Raw genomic sequence first — 20423 nt, 5'->3', positions numbered from 1 at the left:
CCAAAGGTAGACGGAGGCTCAGGTGTGAGCCCAACAGCTCGAAGGTACTCTGAGTCCAGTCAATGTGGTGTTTGACAAACTCACTCCAAGTGGCTGTCTCTGGCGCTGGCGGCTCACACCCTCGGCCACAGGAGGGAACGGCTGGGACCTTCTGGAGTGTTCTTCAGACACCACACAGGCAGTCCCTTCAGAGGCTTGACTTTGGGGTTCTGGGGGGCAGAGAGCTACTTCTCCACACACTCTTACGCCTTTAAGAAACACACCTGAGGACTATTTGGAGCCAATGACCTTCTTGGCCCAGCCATTGCCTGCCCCCCACAAGGGGCAGTGGGGAGTGGCACCCTACTGCCAGCCCTCCACCCCCCCCCCCCAGAAACATCGCCAATGTTGACTGTCAGCAGAATGGGGACAGGGTGCTCCCTGTCCTCACTGACGTTTTAGGGAACCAAAGACACAGATCAGATCCACGCCACCCTATCTGGGTAGTCCATCGATATGACCTGGCAACCAGCCAAATCCCTACCAAGCCCTCTGCTCACAGCACCCAGCCCTGACCCGTACCCACGACGCCCAGGGCCCACGAGGCCAACTCCAGGCTCGACTCCGGCATCGGCTACCCGGCCAGCCTACCCCGTGGGTGGCACAAACCACTGGTCACCTTGGCTGGAGCACCAGAGGACCTTTCAAGTGAGGGGGCCACAGTCACGCTCCTTGGAGCGGTCCGCTGGTGGCCCCCACTGCTATCTGAGGTACAGCATTAGGAACCAACCACAGCCCCCAGCCACTGCCGGCCACCACTGCGCGGACAGCCCGCTCTGCTTTTCTCAAGACACAAGGTGACGCCAGAGCCTCAGGTCAGTGCAACCTGGGAATAACCTCGCTGCGGGGATGGGGCTGAGGCAAAAGCACTCACTCCACAATACCCCCACGCAAAGCTCACCCCCAGTCGGGGGCTGGAGGCTGGCTCCATGACCACTCTCTCCTGACCTGGGCCGTGAGGCACCTGCCCTCCCAGGCCCACACGGTAAGACACACTCCGGGCACACACAGGCAGAAGGCTTGGCGGCCTGCAGGACTCGAGACGGCTGCACACGTACCCACTTCTGCGCCAGCCGCCGACAGAGGCCTTTCCCCAGCGGGCCTCCGCCCCGAGCACGTTCCAGGGTTGTTCTTGTCCTTCTGTGTCTTTGCTGTTTTAGATCAGGTTTAAGGCTGGCCTCCCCAGGGTGGTGGTCCTGCCACAAGCCCTGCTTGCTCCTACACATCAAGCCCCGGCCGGGCTGTGGACAGCGTGGGCCTGGGAGGTGTGGCCCTTCCGGCTGGTTCATCTCAGAGCTTGACTCGGGCTTTCCCCCACACCCCTACATTCTCAGCTCACTGCCCCCCCGTTTTCTAGCTGTCAGGAGACCCCCTCGAGGAGCAGAGCAGCTAAACAGAGGCTGTGATCTATAGTGTCACAGCAGGAGGACTTTCCATCCTAAAGCCACGAAGGCCATCGAACGGCATGAAAGGGACCTGCCGGGTACCTGCCGGAGGGGCGAGGGGAGGCGCGCTTGGGAGTGGGAAGGACTTGCCCCTCTGGGCACAGGATCCCCAAGGCCCTTCTCCAGCCGTCATGCACGTCGAAAACGCTCCCGTTTCCCAGTCGGCTCTCCGTGACCCTGGGCTTCTGGGGGCAGACACGTGGCTTGTGGCTGCATCCACAACAGACAGGCACCGCTGCTCCTCAGGGACAAACTGCAGCTGCAAAGTGCCGCCAGCGGCGGAGATGGGACGGGACCAGAGGCCGGCCAAGTACACGAAGCACGGCTGCTCCTCTCAACACACAGGAAATTCAAGTAGTTTATTTAAAAACTGCGTAGCTTCATCTTGAAATATATCTATCTATATATATATATATTTGCTTTAGAATGATCATATTGCAGCATGACTCTCATGCGTTTTAAAGTACTTTATTTAAAAACACATCGACTTGAGGCAGCGAAGAGTTACAGTCCTCTCACTTTATCCGGGCGATGTGTGGGAGGCCTCCCTCTTTCTCCTGAGATCAGCGGACTTAGACTGACCGTCCCAAAGAAGAAAAGCAGAAACTGCTTACTTAGAAAGAGATTGTGGTTTGAAAAGCATTTCCAAACAGCTGCAGCATGTGACGACTGTGCTTCCCTGGGGTGCAAGTTTGGTTCTGCGCTGAAACTAGAAACGCCGCGCTGAGCTGACCTGTGGGGCTGACCGTGCCCCTGTCCGAGACCCGCTTTCTTCACGGCGGGGCGGCCCTGACTCCGGCAGCTGGCGGGGGTGAGCAGGTGCAGAGGTCAGATGGGCGTGGAGTGTCTAGCGTGTGGGCCTGGCGGTGGGCTTGGGTGGCAGTTCCACGCCTGGAGCTCTGCCCCGTGGTCCCCCGACAGATGGTTCAAAGACAAAGTGCAATGCAAGAGTCACAGCATCTCCCGGAGCTTCGGACAAGACGATGGGTGGGGTGGGCACAGATGCGGGCGGGCACGGGGACGGTGCTGCCAGCTCCAGGGCTGCCCCCGGCGGGCGGTCCAGCCGGACCAGGCGGGTCTCCCCACCAGCGTCCCGGGGGCCCAGCCTCCTCCTAGCTTTGGTGTCCCCGCTACTGCTGCCTGCCGCCCGGGTACAACGTGTCAAACAGGAAAGCAGGAGATGTGTTCTTCAAGAAAACCACAGTTTTGGAAAATAAAGACAAAAATTTTTTTTTCTAAAATAATCATAGAGAAAAGTACTCTCCAATAGCTGCAGCACCAACAAAATGTGACGCGATCTGACAGAACGTCCAAATACCTGTAGGCATCCACAGGGAAAAAATGTGATAGAAAGTGTTTTAGTCACTGACTACACGACCATTATCCGAAGACTTCAGATAAGATATAGCAAAATACATCAGATACTTTTTTGCTTTCAATTATAACTTTAGAAATGCAAAAATCTTTTTTTTTCTAAATTGCTTCTCTAGAAGGTAAATCTGTTTATAATTTTAAAACATGCAGAATAATATACCTGCAGAACAAAAGGGACAGTTGAAATTAAAAGATCTTTTTTTGATTAAAGAAATGATTCTTTTTAATTGTGGAAAAAGTAATTAATAAGGTGTTTTTGCCTATTGGCACAAACCTACCCTACAGCTACTGAGCCTCCACCAGGGTCGGTGAAGGGTTTTGGTGCACGCGGCCGCCAAGGCCACGGCAGCCAGGCTGCTGGGCGCCACCCCCGCCTCCCCGCCGCCCTGGAATGTGTGTGCAGTGCAGCTCAGACCATCGACTCGGTCTCGACGAGCCCCTGCGGGCCCTCCTTCCGGGACAGCTTCAGCACCATGGGCTTCTCAGCACTGCCGCTCGCGCCTTCACCCAGCGGCTGGGAAGACAGGCCCTTCTGCTCTTCCTTGGCCTCTTCAGACACCTCTGGATAGATGACCAGGAAGGCGGCTGTCAGGAAGCCCAGGAAAGAGCCCACGGAGGCCACCATGGGGATGACACGCACGGTCCCCACCGCGTCGACCACGCTGCCCAGGGCGGAGGCCACCAGAATCTGGGAGATGTAGACCTGGCAGGAGAGGATGGCGCAGTCGATGCCGAAGCCACGCCTGGATGCCCCGGGGCTGTGATGCACGTACTGCAAGAGAGGCGGGCACGGCGTGAGGGCAGCGCCAAGCCGCGCTGGCGTCCCCGGGGTCTGGGCAGACCTGCCTTCCCTCAGAGGCTGCACACCTGCTCGCCTGGCTCTCCCCCGACCCCCTATTTATACTGAACACGGTACTGGGGGTTCCAGCCACTGCAGGAAGGCAAGGAAAATAAATAAAACCTCTAAGCATTAGAAAGGAAGAGATGAAACTCATTACCCATGGAGGATGTGACTGTGTGTGCAGAAAGCCTGGAAGAATCTATAAATATGCTATGACAATTAATATAATATATATTTAGGAAATATTAAAAAGGCTCAAACTACAAAGTTTTAACTCTCTCCAAATTGATGCATATAATCAATGTGTTTCCAATTAAAAAAAAAGTCCAGAAGCTGATTCTAACATTTAAGTAAAAATGAAATGGTCAAGAGTAACCAAGTAACAGTGTTGAAGAACCAAGTTGGAGAACTTAACACTACCAGGTTTCATTCAGGTCTTTGTGTAAAACTACTGAAGACAGTGTAGCCACTGTGAGCGGACAGACAGCCATGGAAGGGAAGAAAGATCCCCCAGCGGTGACCATGGCTCGGCAGTGTGTGTGGTGGTGGTGGTGGGGGCACTGGGTCACGTGACCATCCTTACTTGGGGCGCTGTAAAGTGCTGACTGACCTTAGACCACACACACACACTCCATCCCAGGCAGACCACAGGCCGAGGGCGCGAGAGCAAGGGAAGACGTGGGCGAGAACGCTCACGTGGGGAGTGCCCGCGGGAACCCGAGCCGCCGCAGCGGGCCGCCCGCCCCGCACCTCTCGCAGGTCGTGGTACTGCCCGAGCAGGGCGTAGGGGCAGTAGGAGACGCTCATGGAGACGACGCCCATCGTGCTGATCATGCTCATGGCCACGTAGACGTTGGCGAACACGGCCATCACGGCTGTGCCGACGGAGAAGCCCAGCGTGCCCAGCACGTAGATGGCCCTGATGCTCAGGTCGTAGTTGTCCAGGCACTTCTGTAGCAGGGCTGCAGAGAGGGGCCGCACGGTGATCGGAAGGCACAGGCCTGCTCGCGCCCCTACCCCTGCTGCACTCAGCCTGGCTCAGGAACAGGGATGGGACGCCCCTGTCTTTCACCCCCCCAGCCGCCACCCACAGCCCCTGGATGGACCCCCAGCTCACCATGCCCCAGTCCACTGCCAGGGGCTCCACACCTCAAAAGGAGGTCGCCCCTCGTGGTTCCAGACCTGTAGCCCAGTTCTGTCCTGCAGCCCCGGGGGGACTCCCTGCCTTGCAGGGCCAGGCCTTCCGATCCTTCCGCCAGTCCAGGCCCACTCTGGCCTTGGGCCCTGCCCTGCCTCGGGGACTGAGTTGTGGCTGGTCTTCCTCGCGAGGCTCTGCCCCTCTGAGTCAGGCTTTCTGACCCAGCCCTCCCGAGGAATCCTTTAGTAGAGCAGACAGCACTGTGACCGTCAGGCTGGCTGTCTGCTGCCAGTGGCCATTATCCTGTCATCCTCAGGTAGAGACTGGGCAGGGGCCGGGCCAGGATCAGCCAGAGGCCCCTAACTGCGGCTCTGCCCTGTTCCCGGAAGGCATGCCTGCACGCCGCTGCTGAGCCTGAAGCCTGTCACTCCCACCCTCTGTCCTCAAGGACACAGTGGATCCCAAGGAAGGCCACTTATCTCCTCTAGCCACCCCGACCTCCGGCAGACCCCTGACACACTGCGTGCACGGAGGCAGGACCTGGGAGGCCCGCCCTCCCGGCTCAGAGTACAGCTCCTGCAGCGCCGCCATCGCCCTGAGCCCTGGCAGGCCCTCCCCGGGAGCCAGCAGGCGTCTGCACGGAGAGCAGCTGAGGGGCCACAGCACTGCCATCCCAGCAGCAGCGCTGCCAGCTCCGCCTCAAGACGGCGATGAACGTGACACGGCTGCTGTCCCTGAGGGCCGGCCCCGCTGGGGCTGGGCCTGTGGCCCACGGAGCAGGACGCCTGTCAGTCTTTCTGGTCACGGAGCGCGTCCAGGTGCTCGGCTCACCTGGCCGGGGGCCGCTTACCTGAGCAGGTGGCACCAGTGGCCGCGTAGATGACCAGGCCCCAGCAGCCCATTTTCACGCCCGCGCTGTAGGCCTGCCACTCCGTCGAGTTGGACAAAGCCTGTTCCAGACACAAGACGAGGGCTCAGGGGGTGGGGCTGGCGTGCTGCGCCTCCAGGAGAAGGGGTCGCTTTCGCCAAAATCACTGACATGTCTCAACTGCGGCAGCGTCGGGGGGAGCAGCAGCCTCAGCCTGGCAGCCCGCGCGGGGCGGGGAGGCCTCAGCCTGGTGGGCCGTGTGGGGCAGGGAGGCCTGAGCCGTGACCACCTTGGACCTCCTGGTGCCTCTCTGGGCCACACGAGCAGAGCTGTGAGCCCGCAGATGCCCTGGGGCCCAGAAGCCACACCCACGTGGCCTGGACACCGGGAACAACAGAAAACTGCTTCAGCCTGCAGGTTCTGGGGCCATCTGTGTGTGGTGGGAGCCGGCCTGCTTGCCTCCAGCTCCCTGGCGTTCCCACACTTCCAAAGTTGGGGGGGGGGGGGTGCTCAGCACGGACCCAGGCCCGGATGCCCTCGCACTCACACACCGGGACCCCTGACCACGTTCTCAACAGGGGTGCACCCGGGCCGGCTGTCACTGCTCCCTCCCACGAGGCAGGGGGTCCCGGGTGCTCACCTTGGGGTCCCCCTCGAAGATGACCTGGCCCATGAAGTCGGTGTAGAACACGGCCTCGGCGATGACGGAGAACCAGGTGAGCAGGTGGCAGAGGCAGAGGCGCACCAGCTCGGGGGGCATCTTCAGCATGGACAGCCAGAGCAGCCGCACGGTGGTCTCGCCCTCGCCCTCCTCGCTCTCCGAGTCCCCGCTGGACGTGGTGGCCCCGCTCTGGTGGCGGCGGCGGTGCTGCCGCGGCCGCGCCTGCAGGTCATACAGGTCGCTCATGCTGCGTGAAGGCTTGATGAGCACCACGGCGTTGGCGCGCCGGTGGCGGTAGTGGTGGGAGCCGATCTTGCCGTAGTAGGAGAAGGTGCTGGAGGCCTGCCGGCGGAACACGTGCCGGCGCCGGCGGGCAGGGCCCACCGTGGCGGGGGCCTTCAGGGCCGCCCGGCTGTAGCTCCCTGGGCCGTCCCACAGCCCCGCGCCGCCCCCGTTCGGGAGCCTGGACGCGCTCAGGGGGTCCTCCAGCAGGGTCTCATCCTCGCCAGCGGGTGTGTGGAGTGGCGGGGGCTGGCGGGGCGGCTGGGCGGGGGCGCACTCCTGGCTGGTGCTGCAGGGGGTGCCGGGGCGGGAGGCGTCATGGAAGATGGAGGGCTCGATGTCCTGCAGGAAGAGCTTGGGCTCCAGGCCCAGTGCGGCCTCACGCATGTGCAGCACCGAGTCGCTCTTGCTGCGCACCAGGCCCTCGTCCAGGAAGTCCAGGGCCAGCTCGTGCTCCGACTGCACCTCGTCCGGGAACAGGGCGCCGCCGTCCAGCACACAGGCGCGGGGGCCGGGGGCCGGCGTGCCGGTCGAGTCCCCGCTGCGCTCCTGCTGGGGGCTGTACTGCTCCTCCTCGATGCTGGACAGATGCAGGGCCACGGACACCGTGAAGATGATGGCCGCGAAGAAGAATAGCACCTGGTTCTGTGTCCGGAACCAGGAGCCCAGGAAGGTCTGGGTCCAGTCCAGCCCGCCCAGCACGTAGCCGACGGCCCCGCCAAGGCCTGGGGACAGGAGGGGACAGCGCAAGCGTGAGCAGAGGAGGAGGATGGGCCGCGGGGCGGGGAGCCCAGACAGGTTCACAGGTTCACAACTCCCCCCGAGAGGGGCTCCAGGGTCACTCAGAGAGAGAAAGCGGGAGGAGCAGGGACGAGGCGACCGCCGAGCCCAGGTTTGGAATCCTGACCCGACAGCTTCCTGCTTCCTGAGTTAGGAGGGAAACGGGCAGCCGCTCCGGGACTCTCTCCCCACTGGCCGCCATCCCCAAAGCTCAGGAGCCCACGTTCCCATCCGATGGGAACGCTGCCCGAATGGAGGAGGAGGCCAGCATGCTAGCACACCCCCACCTCAGACCAGGCACTTGGCCCTGCCGGGTCCCTGCTCGCTGCCTCACCCACCGGGGTCCATGTGAAGCCGCCTCCCCCCAGACCCGAGGCTCTCAGACAAGCGGGTAAGGCCGGGGGTGGGGCTCAGAGCTGGGCAGGGCCCGCTCACCAGCAGAGAAGGCGTGGATGTTGAGGGCCATGTCCTGCTCCTCACTGTCCACCACGTCCAGCAGGTATGCACGGATGGGCCCCTCTGTGGCATCAGCGCTGAAATCCAGGACCACCACCCCCAGCACGGTGAGCACGATGCCGATGGGCTGCCGGGTCGGGACATCGCCGAGGGCCAGGCCTGCCGGGGCACCGAGGAACAGCAGCTCAGTGCCCGCTGCGGCCGTCTCGGGAGGCTCTGTGCTCCTGGGCACAGCCTCTCCACACAGGAGGCGGGCTTCGTTTCTCCCGCCGCTCTGAAGCGGGTTATAAGCCGTAATCACACACCTGCCTCGGGTGAGTCTGCCCCTGAACCCGGAGACCAGCCTGCCGCCTGAAGGCTGAGCTGCTGCTGGCTGTACTGGACGAGGAGCACTCTGGGCACAGAGGTGCTGGGGAGCCTGGGGCACCCCCCAACTCTGCAGGTGGGGGTTCCCAGACAGCCCCGCCCCACAAGGGCCAGGACAGGGGCTTCTGGCCAGGAGAGACATGGCTCCAGGCCGGGGGCGCCAAGTACTGCGTGTGGGCCACAGTGGGCTGGGGCTACCCCCACAGACAGGTCCCTGTGGAGGCCAGCGTTCCCTCTGAACCGAGCCTGCAGGTGCCTGGAGGGCAGCTCCCTGTGGACTCCTGACAGCCAGCTTTGGGGGGGGTGGTGCACAGCTCAGGAGGCCCCTCTTGCACCCCCTCCAAGTCTGGGACTGTGCTGCCCTGCCAGCCCGCATGGGCCCTGGAGGAGCTGAGCGAGGCTCTGCGGCACACGGAACTCTTCAGCCGTCTCCCTTCCTGAGCCTCCCAGCGTCCGTGACCGTCCGAGGACCGACGTGGACACGGGCAAGTTCACCTGCGTCAGGACACAGGTCAAACTTTTGTCTTAGAAAGCTGTCACCAGAAAACAAGACTTTTGCTTTTTCACATTTCTGACGGGTGCTCTCAAGACAAAAGGTATTTTCCCACAAATAGCTGCTTTAACTGAAAACAAAACAACAACAGAAAGAAGCAAAACAAACCCCCGAATATGTGAACCAAAAAAACAAGCAGCAAACTAGGTCTGGACATTTTCAATACCAAGTCTGAGAAAAGGAGAAAAAAAAAAAGATAATTTCTGAAATAATGCTGGAAACAGGACGTGGTGTCAGATATGCATTAAAAACAAATGGGTCACAACAGGAAGCGCTCCCTGAGAACAGGTTCCCATGGTGTTCCCACGTGGGGCCCACGGCCCGGCCACCGCCTGGGGACCAAGGACGCCTGCCAGCGGCCCCGGCTAGGACCAGTGGTCTGGGCTCCTCACACCTGCATGCCCGGTGCAGCCTGGCTCCATGCCCCCGCACCCAGGGCAGGACACTCACCGATGGCAGAGCCGTTGAGGAACAGCGCCACTCCGAAGAGCACGCCCACGCAGAGTGCCAGGATGAAAGGCCGCCGGCGGCCCCAGCTCAGGGTGCAGCGGTCACTCGCGGAGCCGATGAGGGGAGTGAAGATGAGGCCGAGGATGGGGCTCAGGAACCAGGTGAGGCTGTAGTACTGCTCCGGGAGGCCTGCAACACACACCACCATCACCCTTGGGCAGGCGGGCGGCTGGCAGCACGCGCCACGCACACACACCCACCAGCTGGAGACCCCTCAGGCAGGCACCCCTCTGCAAGGCCAGGAGTCTGAAACCAACCAAAGCCCACCTGGGAAGCATCAAATGGCCCGAGGCCAGACCTGGGCCCCTAGGGTGCACAGGGCCTTGGAGCAGCACCCAGACCCAGCGGGCCCAGGCCGCCGTGCACGCGTGGAGGACGCAGTGTCAGCCCCACACAGCAGGCCCTGGGCGGGGGAGGGGGCGGCAGAGCAGGGCCTTGGAGCAGCACCCAGACCCAGCGGGCCCGGGCCGCCGTGCACGCGTGGAGGACGCGGTGTCAGCCCCATGCAACAGGCCCCTGTGGGGGCAGTGGCGTGAGGGTGAGGCCCTCTCGCTCCACTGGCGCTGACTGGGCCTGGGGTCTCTGCTCAATGCCACCCTCAGGGACCAGGCCCCCATCAGCCCAGAACACGGCATACAGCAGGGGGCTGCAGCTTTAGAGACTAGAGGACCCATGATCCTGGGACCCTGGGCCTCACTGGCCAAAATCTATCACCAGGGCCCTGCAGACGGACCCTGCACCACTGATGCGCTAAACAGCCCCAGCAGTGGGCTTCCAAGTGGCTATTGAGGGCGATGAGAGGGGACACCTCCGTGCATGTCCAGCTGGAGCCAGGGGGTCGGTTCTAGTGCCTAACCTTCCCACCTGCCCAGACGTAGGGATGACCATGCCCGTTTCACAGACGGGCAGTCTGAAGCTCCAAGGTCAGGTGATCTGCCCCGTGTGGACAGAGCACGAAAGCAGGAGCCCCAGCATTTAAACCCAGGGCTGCCTGGTTCCCACGTGTAAGCACGGACCCTCCCTGGCCCCGCCCTCCACTCTGTCGCCGGGTGATACAACCCTGAGGCCCGCCATCCCTGGGACAGAGACGGGTCTGGCCCGCTCACGCCCAGGATGCACCCGGCTGCATCCCGCACACTCTGCGGGTTCCATTCATGCCACAGCCACAGCGGGGAAGCAGCCTCCGCTGGCGGGGCCAGGTGGTGGTTGCCCTTTGGTGGGGGACGGACGGGGGCTTCAGGCTGGGGTGTTTTGACCTTGACCTGGACAGGGGTCCCTGGGGACAGCTCACCCCGCTAGGGGACGCACTTCTGTGTGTCAGCTTCAGTGAAGAGCTGACTTAAAAAAAATACAAGGTGCTCTGGCACGCCAGCGACTCGGTCAGCAAATGTTTTACACCGCCAAGGGCGCTGAGGAACGGAATATTGTGCTGAACTACCAAGAAAAATAAACTGTGTAGGAGGAGGAAATCATTTTCAAAGGAGGAGGGAAGCACCTTTCAAAACCGTTGCTAGTGTGCCCATTAAAATATTGATGCGTTCAGCCCAGAGTTCAAGATGTTGGCCTCGACCTTTCCAGAACCTTAGGTAGGGTGAACTTCGCTCCTGCTTCTAAGTCGGTAGGGTGAGCTGCTGGTTCAGGAGATGGGGAGCCTGCTGAGAGTGCTCCACTGACGCGCTGGGGTCTCCATGGCGGGCCTGGCTCCTTGACGCTCAGTGTCAGGGTCCAGCGCTGCCCACCCTCAAGAACTCGGTGTGGAGAGAGGGCTTCTCAGGAACGACTCCCTCCCTGAACCACTCCCAGGAGCCTGTGGTCGGCTTCAGAGACAAAGGAGAGCATCCTTTACCCCGGGGGACACAGTGTCTCTTGCTGGGCTTTTTCAATGTCACAACCTTACTACTGAACACTGACTAGCCTGGTGATGGGGCTGCGTGCAGCGCTGCAGCACGCACGCACACGCACACACACTCACACAGGCACGTGTGCACACGCCCGCCATCTCCCCTAGGGGCCTGGCTTTCCTGCTTCAGGCACCGGGAAGTGTTCCGGACTCCACACCTGCCGACTCTCACCTCCCTGCCCGGTTCCCGGCAGAACCCTGAGGGGAACACGCCCTGCGGCCCCGACAGGAACCGCCTGCCCACCTCTGCTCTAGACGAAGGGCAGTCCCGGTGTCGAGTCTGCCTTCCGGGTGTGTGTCAGTGCAGGAAGAGGGCGTCTCGCGGCTCTGACCCCAGGACACGGGCCCCTCACTCTGGAGCCGCCCCTCCCAGCCCGGGCGGTCCTCTGCCCCTCGGGTGAAGCTCCGCGCGCACCTGAAATCCCCTGTATCAGGGTCAGCGCTGCCCCAGCCGACTCAGGCTTCCCGTCCCCTCCTTTTCACCCTCAACCCCCATGGATCACAGTATTTCTGCTCCGTCCACTCTCCCGAGTCTCCTCCTGCGGGTGTGCTCGGCCCCTGCTGCTGACAGCAGCTGTCGTGGGGCGACGCTGGGCCCACCGCTCCACTGCCTGCTTCCGGCTGCGCCTCCGGCCGGCTCTGTCCCTCTCGCTCCTGTCTTCTCTTGGTGACGCGAGTCCTCCTCCACGTTCCATGGGGATCCGCACACTGGCGTTTCAGCTGTATTTGGCACGGCTGCTCTAGAGGCTGTTGCACGTCACCTTCAGCCTGAGTGGAGACCGCTCCCCTCTGGTGAGACCCCGGCGCCTGTATGTGCCCGTCCACCCCAGGTCCGTCTATGCTGAAGCGGCACACACGTTACCTCTGCAGACACGATGAACCTGGGCCGTGCAGGGAGCTCTGAACAGTCGCTCATTCTAAAGGAACCAAGATGAAACTGTCTTTCTTCTTACCATCCCCATACCCTTCTTTCCTTCCTCCTCGGGATCCTGGGGTCACGGGGTATCACTTCCCTTTGGACTGAAGAACTGCCTTCAGCTTCTTCAGCATTTCCTAGAGGTCTGCTGATGACAGTTGACCGCAGTTCTCCTCCTTTTGTCCCTCAGGGGTATTTCTGCCACGTGCAGGACTCTGGGTCAACGCCTCTGCGGCGAGCTGTGCTCAATGTGAAGTCTGTGCGAGGCGGTCTCTGGGAGCAGGGCTCGTGGGGGCCGTGCTCTCGCTATGGGCGCGTCCGTCCCCTCAGACGCGGGCCTGTGGGGCAGCACGGGGCTGTGGGGCTTCAGAGACATAACCTGGGGAGCTCTGTCAACCCTTTCTGAAAGGGGTCACGCAACTGACAGCAAATCTCGGGAAGTTGTCAAGCTGGGTGCTGCTCAGCAATTCACCCCAAATCTGCGTCCTGCTCGCCCAGGGAAACCACCGCCACGCGGCATCGGCCGCCCACAGCCCTGGCCCCGCAGGAGTGGCCGTGGGTGTGCACAGACTGCCTGCCTGTCAGGTTCCCAGGGCCTGAGCAGGGCCTGCCGGCTCACGACCCAAGGGACCGGGGGAGACCACCCAGAGTCAGCGCCCCCAGCCCCGCCACCGCTTGGCTCCGCCAGCACCACCTTGGGCCCATCCCGCAGCTGCCATGGCGGCTGGCCTGCGTCTCCTCTGGCGAGGCTGTCACTGCCGCCCCCCTCCCCCCCTCCCGTCCCCATCCACCCACGGCAGCCTGGAACCCCCTTCAGCTCCCCCAAAACTGCCCTCGGAGGTCACCAGGCTGCCTGCCTGCCAGTCTAGCCGGCCCGCATTCAGCAGGCTTGGCCGAAGCCCCATGAGGGCAGAGCGCGCTGGCACACGCACCAGCTCCCCTGGCTCAACACTCCAGGGCCCTCCCCCCGCACCCCCATCTCCTCCTCAGCCTGCACAGGACCCCCCGACCAACGCCAGGGAGGCCTCCGCGCGGAGGCGGCTGGGCCAGGAGCTGGTCAGGCTGCAGAGCCCGGGGGCTGCCTGGACCGTCGGTGGGGTCCGTCTCTGTGCTTTGTCCCCAGTTCTCCTGAAAGTCACAGCGGGGGTGTGAGCCCCCATCAGCTGAGCGGTCAGGCACTGGGGAGGGCCGGGGGCACCCAGTGCTGACCACAGCAGGGACATGTCTTCGTTTAAACATGGGAGCGACAAAGATGAACGCTTCCCATCACGTCCCCGGGGCAGCGACGAGCCTGAGAACACAGCCCCGGGCCGGCCCCCGTCTGTCCCCAGCACGGCTGCCGCTGGGACGGCCCGGACGTGGCATTTCCCAGCAAGGCTCTAAACACACACAGCACCGGTGCGTAGTAAATAATTTTTGTTTTCTTCCAGGCAAAACTGAACAACAATGGTGGGACCAGGAAGGCTGCCGGTTCACAGGAAACGCCGGGGGCGTCGCGGCTCGCCGAGGGCTGAGTGAGGTCACGGGCGACTGCGGCCACGCTTGGTCACGCGCGGCCTCCCATTCAACACAGTCACTTTTTTGATAAACTGGTCCTTCTGGGGGGAGGGGGCCAAGGTACTGGGAAAGCGGCCTATAAATTGTTTAACAAAAGATCTGAAATGGGAATAGGAACTTCATTCTTTCTCTCAATAGACAAAGCCTTCCTCATCAAGATACGCTTGTATTGTCAGACAAAAACTTCACGATAACACCAAAGCCGTGAGAACCAGCTCTCCGTGGGAACTGCTCAGCAGCCTGGGGTGACCTTGGAAGGGTCTAACCAGCCCCGTGGGGAGCCATCACCAAGTGGCCCCAGTGAGGGGCACAGGTGTGAAAGAGCAGTGGTTCTGCCTCCACACACACACACGAGACCCCGGGCACAGGCTAGAGGCAGGGTCCTGGGGAAAGCGGCCCGCGCCCCGGACCCCCGAGCCAGGAGGGTCTGCGCTGGGCAGCAGGCAACACCTCCTCCAGCTGGAGGGAGGACCACAGAGCTGCAAGGAGCCTCCTAGAGTCCCGGGGGGGCAGGGAGAAAGAGGAGGACGAAGGAGGAAAACTAGCTCAGGTGCCTCTTCTGGGGCCTCTCCCTTGGGACAGCAAGCCCTGGGGTCTCCAGGTGTGACAGGCTGGGCCCCGAGAGCCCAGAGCTGAACGAGACGTCCCTGATCACAGCGTGGAAGGGCTGGGACAGGTGCCTGAAGGTGCAGAGCCCAGAGCCCGGGCCACGCCGGGCCAGTCCCATCAGTGCCGGGGGAGAGCCGTGTGGTGTGGCCGCTTCTGTCCAGTTGGGGTGGACGTGCTCCCTGCGGGGGGACGTGCTCCCTGCGGGGGGACCGTGGTAAAGAAGGAGTTGTTCTAGAGGGAGGCGACCGCCTGGGAACAGCATGATTCAAACTTATTGGAGGCACGATTACTTAAGTAACGGAAGGTTCTGAACAGTCCTCTGGTAAAAATAAACATCCTCCAGCCCGTGTTGGCCCTGAGGCTGGGCCTAGTTCCCCAGGAACAGACTGGCAGCCCCACATGGGGGCTGCCCAACACCCGGCGGGGGCCCTGGTCCTCTGCTGGCCCAGGAGAGGCCTCCACAGCCCAGCAGGGTGCTCCTGGCCAGACAGGACTGGACACTGACCTCTGGAAAACCAGTGGGCACCCCTCTGGGGCCCCTGGGGCCCAGCTGTGGGGGCCTCTCCTCCCGGCAGCTCCCAGGAGCACAGTCCCCCACAGACAGGGGCACGGCTGCTCTCCACCGCCCACCCATCCCAGCTCTGACACGGATACTGCACCAGGCCACAGTGCCCAGGTTACGGGGGGGGCATCAAGTCTGTCCCAAGCCTCGTGGTGGCCACTCGGCCCCGACTCAGGTTGGTGCCTGTACAAGGCCTGGATGTGCTGGCAGACAAGATCTCTCCCAGCCCCAAGAGTCCATGGTCTTAACTGGGGAGGGACCCCAGGCAGCTGTGATTCACAGCTTTGGTTTTAACAACAAGTGGAGCTGTGAGGGGTGCAGGGACTTCTGGGGGCGACAGCGGACTTCCACTGCCTCGGCAAAGCTCACGACACCTACGTGATGTCAGTGAACCAGGAGCTCACACACAACGCGTCGGGATCGCCCAGGGGCTGAGGACAGTGGCGTACAGACGAGTAGGCAGGAAGGCACGTGTGTGCGCTACCTTCCTGTCAACACAATTCGACTGTAAGCATGTAATTAACTTTTAAATAGTGGATGCGCTCAGCCAAGGGCCCCGAGGAGTCCTGGAAGTTGGGGAGCCAGCTCAGGCATACCCCGGGCTGCAAACAGCAGGGCCTTCGCAGCCTGCCTCCTGAAAACACAACAGGAAAACTAGCAGGCTGTCCGGAAGCTTTAAAAACGGAATTCTTATGAAAGGTTGTACCACCTTGACCAAGAGAGATCTCGAGCACTTTTGAAACCTGCTGACCAGGGCTCGCTTTCTCACAGCGGCAGGCAGCACAGCTGGCTGGGCCGTCGGGGGCCACCTCCCCTGTGAGAATCTGCACAGTAATGCCATCTCCAGGCTGGGGGAGGATCAGGTCGCTGGACTAGCGGCTGCTGGCATGGTTACTGTGGGATCCGCACATCTTGTTTCTAAGAGCAGGGAATACCTAGCTCTCTCCTAGTTCACGGCAGCCTCCGGTCTGGCCCAGCCGGAAGAAAAGGAGAGGCTCAAATCCTGATTCTACACTTTCTGGCCATGGAGCCCTGGGCAAGTCACCTACTTCCCTGAGCCCCAACTCCAGTGGCGCAGAGCAGTCCCGTCCAGGGCTGAGAGGAGATGGCCAGGTCCCTGGGGCAGCCCGCTCATGGCCTGTTTGACACCGAGCTTCTGTGCCCAGCCTCGCCTCTCTCCACGCCGCCCGCCCTGGTGGTCAGGCAGCGTACCGCTCTGTCCGACCCTGGTCCTAGACTGCTTGCCTCCGGCACGGTCTCACCATACTCTGCCTGCAGCATGGCAGGGCCCAGAGCCGTGACAGGGGAAGGCGGCGGCCCGGACCGGCCCCCACACCAGGCTCCATGCTGAGCCTTCCTCCTGGCCTGCAGTGGCCGCCCTGCACGCTGACCTTGGAGCTTGGGGTTAAAGGGAGTGTGCTCCCTTCGTGCTGGCCGGCTCTCCCTGAGGACAGGGGCTACGGGGCCCCTGCAGGTGGGGGCTCACTCCAGCGATGCCAGTGACCTGCGCCCCAGCACTCTGCTCACCAGACCCAGAGGCGAGGCTGGGCCTGACCCACGCTGGCCGCACCACTGGCCACCCGCCCCACGTGGAGAAATCCACAGCGTGAGACGTCTACCCTGCTCTTCATTTCAGTGAAACGATTAAAATGCATGAGCTGCACGTGAGGCCCCGTGCATCCACCATGAGTGTCCGATTACAGGGGCGGACGCCTGGGGAAGCGCTCCCCAGCCAGGCGGCAGCTGCGTCTACACGGGCTGCGTTTCCCGTCTGGCTCTGGTTAACTCCCACTTTTCAGTCACACTCTAGCACGACGAAGGTGAAGGAAAGGAGGATGCACTCACAGTCTGAGAGACTGCGGGGAGGACATGGGGACCCAGGGCTCCAGCCGGACCTGCGGTGGAGCGCTCTGGGCAGCAGAGCCCCAGAGGCGGTGGGAAGGGAGGTGCTCAGGGTCGGGGTCTCGGCCAAGGCAGAGCTTGGGGCCCACACGGAGATGCCCCGGCATCGATTAGAGCAGGCAGCGACACCCGCTCACCGTGCCAGTAATAAACGACAGGGAAAGGGACACGTGTGAACATCTAGAGGGAATTTGAGGACACTTAACTTGGTTGAAACTGATAAAGCCCGACACTTGTTAGAATCGGTGCCGCCTCCCCTGCCACCCTGAGCCGAGCCTGTGCCAGCTGCCTCCATCTCTACAGCCCAGGGCAGGGGTCTTCCAGTCGTGGTCAACAGCCCAGCAGGCAGGCGTCCAGCCCTCAACGGCCTCGGAGCGAGGCTCAGGCTTTCAGTTTTCGCCCAGTTTTGCAGCGTGAGCTACACCTACTGGGTGTGAAGCGCTTTTCCAGGTTTGCAGATAAAGTACTTCTAACACAACCATTCCCAAGTCCTCACAAGGACTGGCAGTTCCTTCAAGTTTCTTTCTGTGATGCTTCCCTGAAGCTTACAAGCTTTAAGATACACTCACGTGCTCTCTCCATTTAAACGGGGGAAAACGACCTACACTGCACCCGAAGACAAACCCTATCCTCACACCATTCCCGTCATTTATACATGTATGCATTTTGCATGGGATTTAAATAGTTGACTTTTTAATGACAAAATTACCACCATCTGGGACATGTCTTGCTCTACACTGACTGCTTTTAATAGCAAGAGAGTGTTTGTTCCAAAATTTACCATTTAAAAAACTCCTCTCTGTGATTATAATCTTGTTGCAGGTTTAAGAGAAACACTAAACATTTAGAGTGATTCCCTGGAGAGCTCTGCCTTGACGAGCAGCAGGAGGCCTGTGGGCTGGGCTCCCCCAAGAAGGGACCACCCAGAGGACAGATCACCCTGAACCCCAGCTCTGTACTACCTGGTTCCTTATCAGTCCAACACGTACTTGTAATGCCCTGCTAAAGTTTATTTGACTTCTTTCTGGCTTTCGTTACAAAGTGACATGACCCCTTTCTGCAGGAATAAGTGACAGCATCTTCTGTCCTTTCAGCCAAGTGCATGCTCACCCCTCAGTGTCCACAGAAGGCTGGCCCCAGGACCCTCCCTGAGCATTTTCACAGGTGCTCAAGTCCCTGATGCAGACATCTGCAGGTAACCTACAGGTATCTGCACGTCCTCCCATACATTTTAAATTGTCTCTAAGATTACTTACCTAACGCAACATAATTGGTCCATTCATGCTTTACTAAGGCTCACATGTGCAATACTGGCAAAGGACAGAATCACTCAGATTTCTCTGGAAATCACCTCCTTGGAGTGGCATCTAAGGCCTGCTGTGATCTGGCCAACAAGGAGCCAGAGCTTCCCGCACAGGACTTGGCACCAAGCTTGTGCCATTCAGACTGAGTCACGGCTCCCCTAGCAGGCCACACTTCCCTCTGTGCCTCTCCCTGCCACGCCGCAGGCTGGAATGTGGCAGCGACTCACCTTCACTCACTGACCCCTGGGCACCTGGCGACCAGGAGGCCCAGGGCCGCCGCCCCGCCCCCTCCTGTCTGTGCCCGGCTCTCGCCTCCAGTCCCGTTTCCAGCGCCCCCACGCTCGCCTTCAATGTATTCTGACTGCCCTTCCTTCTCCAAACCATAAATCACAACCTTGACCCCAGGCCCCGTGAGCACAACGCGGCACAGCATCAGAGCTGGTGTGCAGAACCGGTGACCTCCCTCCAGGCCTCCCCTAACCTGCGACCCTTCAGTCCCTGGAGCGCGGAGCCTGTCACCCGACAGGGACCCCCACGTGCTCAGCCCCCGGCCCCAGCGAAGCAGGAGCCTTGGCTGCTCACCCCGCCCAGGCATCTGGCACTACGCCCGGCACCTGGCGGGTAGGTGCTCAATAAGCGTTTGATGAAAGAAAAACAGGCGTGGAATTCCTTGGGAAAAACGACTGCGGCTGACATTGCATTGTCTCTAAAATACAATGATCTGAAACACAAGGAAATCCAGACTTCCCAATCCAAACAAAACAGTCCTGCATGACAGTTCTTCAATTATTTCATCGAACTCCAGGAGATTCTGACGGACTCCTGCCTGTCCTTCCAGCATGCTGCTTGGGCTTTGAGGGGACCGCAAGGGTCCCTCGGCCCAGGTGGCTGTCACGTCAGGGCCCCCAGGCATGGACACACGTGTGTGTCTGGAACTCCCCTCCGAGGGTGAGTGTGGGCCCTCTGCCACCTCCCAGACTGGGCCATGTGTCACCCTTCAGGCTTCCTCAGTCTCTCGTCAGCAGGAAATCCAGTTTTCAGTCAGAGAGAATGGCCAGTCCAATTTTTTCCCACATTTAAAAAGCGGGGGTAAAATATCCACCGTGTAAAAGTTGCCTGTCTAACCGCTCTGAGGTTTCTGGTTCAGTGACTTCAGGGACATGTCCCCTGCTGTCCCCACAAGACCTTCACCTGTGAAACTGAAACTTCATCCTGTTAAAGCCCCCCAGGCCCCGTGCTCAGCCCCCACGTCCTCCTCCTGGGTCCTGAGTGGAGGTGCAATCACACAGCGCTCGTCCTCCTGTGTCTGGACTGTTTCAATCACACAGATGCCGGTGAAGGCCCATCTCATCCGTTTACCGTCCTCCTTGGCGCCCCAAGCCCGGCGGGCACACCCGCCCCTCCCCTGATGGTGCTCTGGGGTGGAGGTGGGCGAGGGCCTGGAGCCCAGGGCTCTCTGCCTGGGTCTGCGTCCCAACCCGGGGCAGCCTGGGGACCCCTCCCCGAACACCGGGGGACCCTGCCCTCTGGGCCTGCAGACCAAGTATAAGCCCAGACAGGGCGGGCGGGTGCCGGGGAAACCCATCTTGAGAGCAGCTCCGATAACATTCTCTAGGCCTGCACAGCATCAGCTTCCACAGATGCGAAAACAACTGTCAGATCAGAAGCAACACAAAGACCCGCTCCCCCACCCGGAGGAGGATGGCCAAGCCTGCTGGGGTTGTCGCTGCTGAAGAACAACGGAAGCACCAAGGCAGAATCTAAGCTCATGTGCTCTGGGCTGCCCTCGGCCCAGGACCAAAGTCCCGCATGGGGGGTGGGGGGCGCCCGCGCACTGAAGGGCGGCGGGCTGCAGACAGGCATAGGGCCCTCTGCCCATGGGGACGGCCAAGGTCCTCATGCCGTCTCCTGTGCTGGCCGCCAGTGTGAAAGCCTCCCGCCAGGGGCTGGAGGGCCTGTGGGCATCGTCTTGGGAGGCAAGGTAGTGACATGGGCTGGGTGGGGTGTGCCCCCCCGGCGGGGGCCCAGAACCACCACTCCAGCCTCCCCCACTTGGCCCTCTTCCCGGCCTCCTTCAGCCGTCCCTCTTTCGGGGATGCGGTGGCCTGATTCTCTGAAATAGCCCTTAAGTGACGCAGTTTTGTGCAGAGTGCCAGGTGACCTGCAAGAACAGGACAGGGGCACCTCAGGAACTGGGTGGCACAGAGACCGAGGGCAGTGGGGTGCCAGCTCTTGGACAGAACCAGGAGTGCCCCTGCAGAAGGCCCGGGGGTCACTGTAGACAAAGGGAATTCCCAGAAGCGCGTCTGAGCTGGGGAAGCACTAGGCGTGGAAAGCAGCTGCTGGGAGGGCCACGTTGG

At 61.1% G+C, this 20423-nt stretch overlaps 1 protein-coding gene across 1 annotated transcript in view; it reads right to left on the bottom strand.

Moving 5' to 3' along the window:
* Positions 1-1936: 1936 nt before the first annotated feature.
* The window catches only part of SLC45A4 (solute carrier family 45 member 4), a 63213-nt gene continuing 44726 nt past the window's right edge, over positions 1937-20423 (bottom strand). Inside the window, 8 exon segments of the mRNA XM_061123108.1 lie at positions 1937-2768; positions 2770-2802; positions 3274-3630; positions 4450-4661; positions 5688-5787; positions 6346-7373; positions 7864-8043; positions 9254-9442. Of these exon segments, the coding sequence (XP_060979091.1) occupies positions 2646-2768; positions 2770-2802; positions 3274-3630; positions 4450-4661; positions 5688-5787; positions 6346-7373; positions 7864-8043; positions 9254-9442 (2222 nt within the window). The 3' untranslated portion in view covers positions 1937-2645.

This window comes from Dama dama, chromosome 21, assembly GCF_033118175.1.
Source record: "Dama dama isolate Ldn47 chromosome 21, ASM3311817v1, whole genome shotgun sequence".
NCBI classification, from domain to species: domain Eukaryota; kingdom Metazoa; phylum Chordata; class Mammalia; order Artiodactyla; family Cervidae; genus Dama; species Dama dama.
This window is presented reverse-complemented; position numbering and strand designations above follow the sequence as displayed.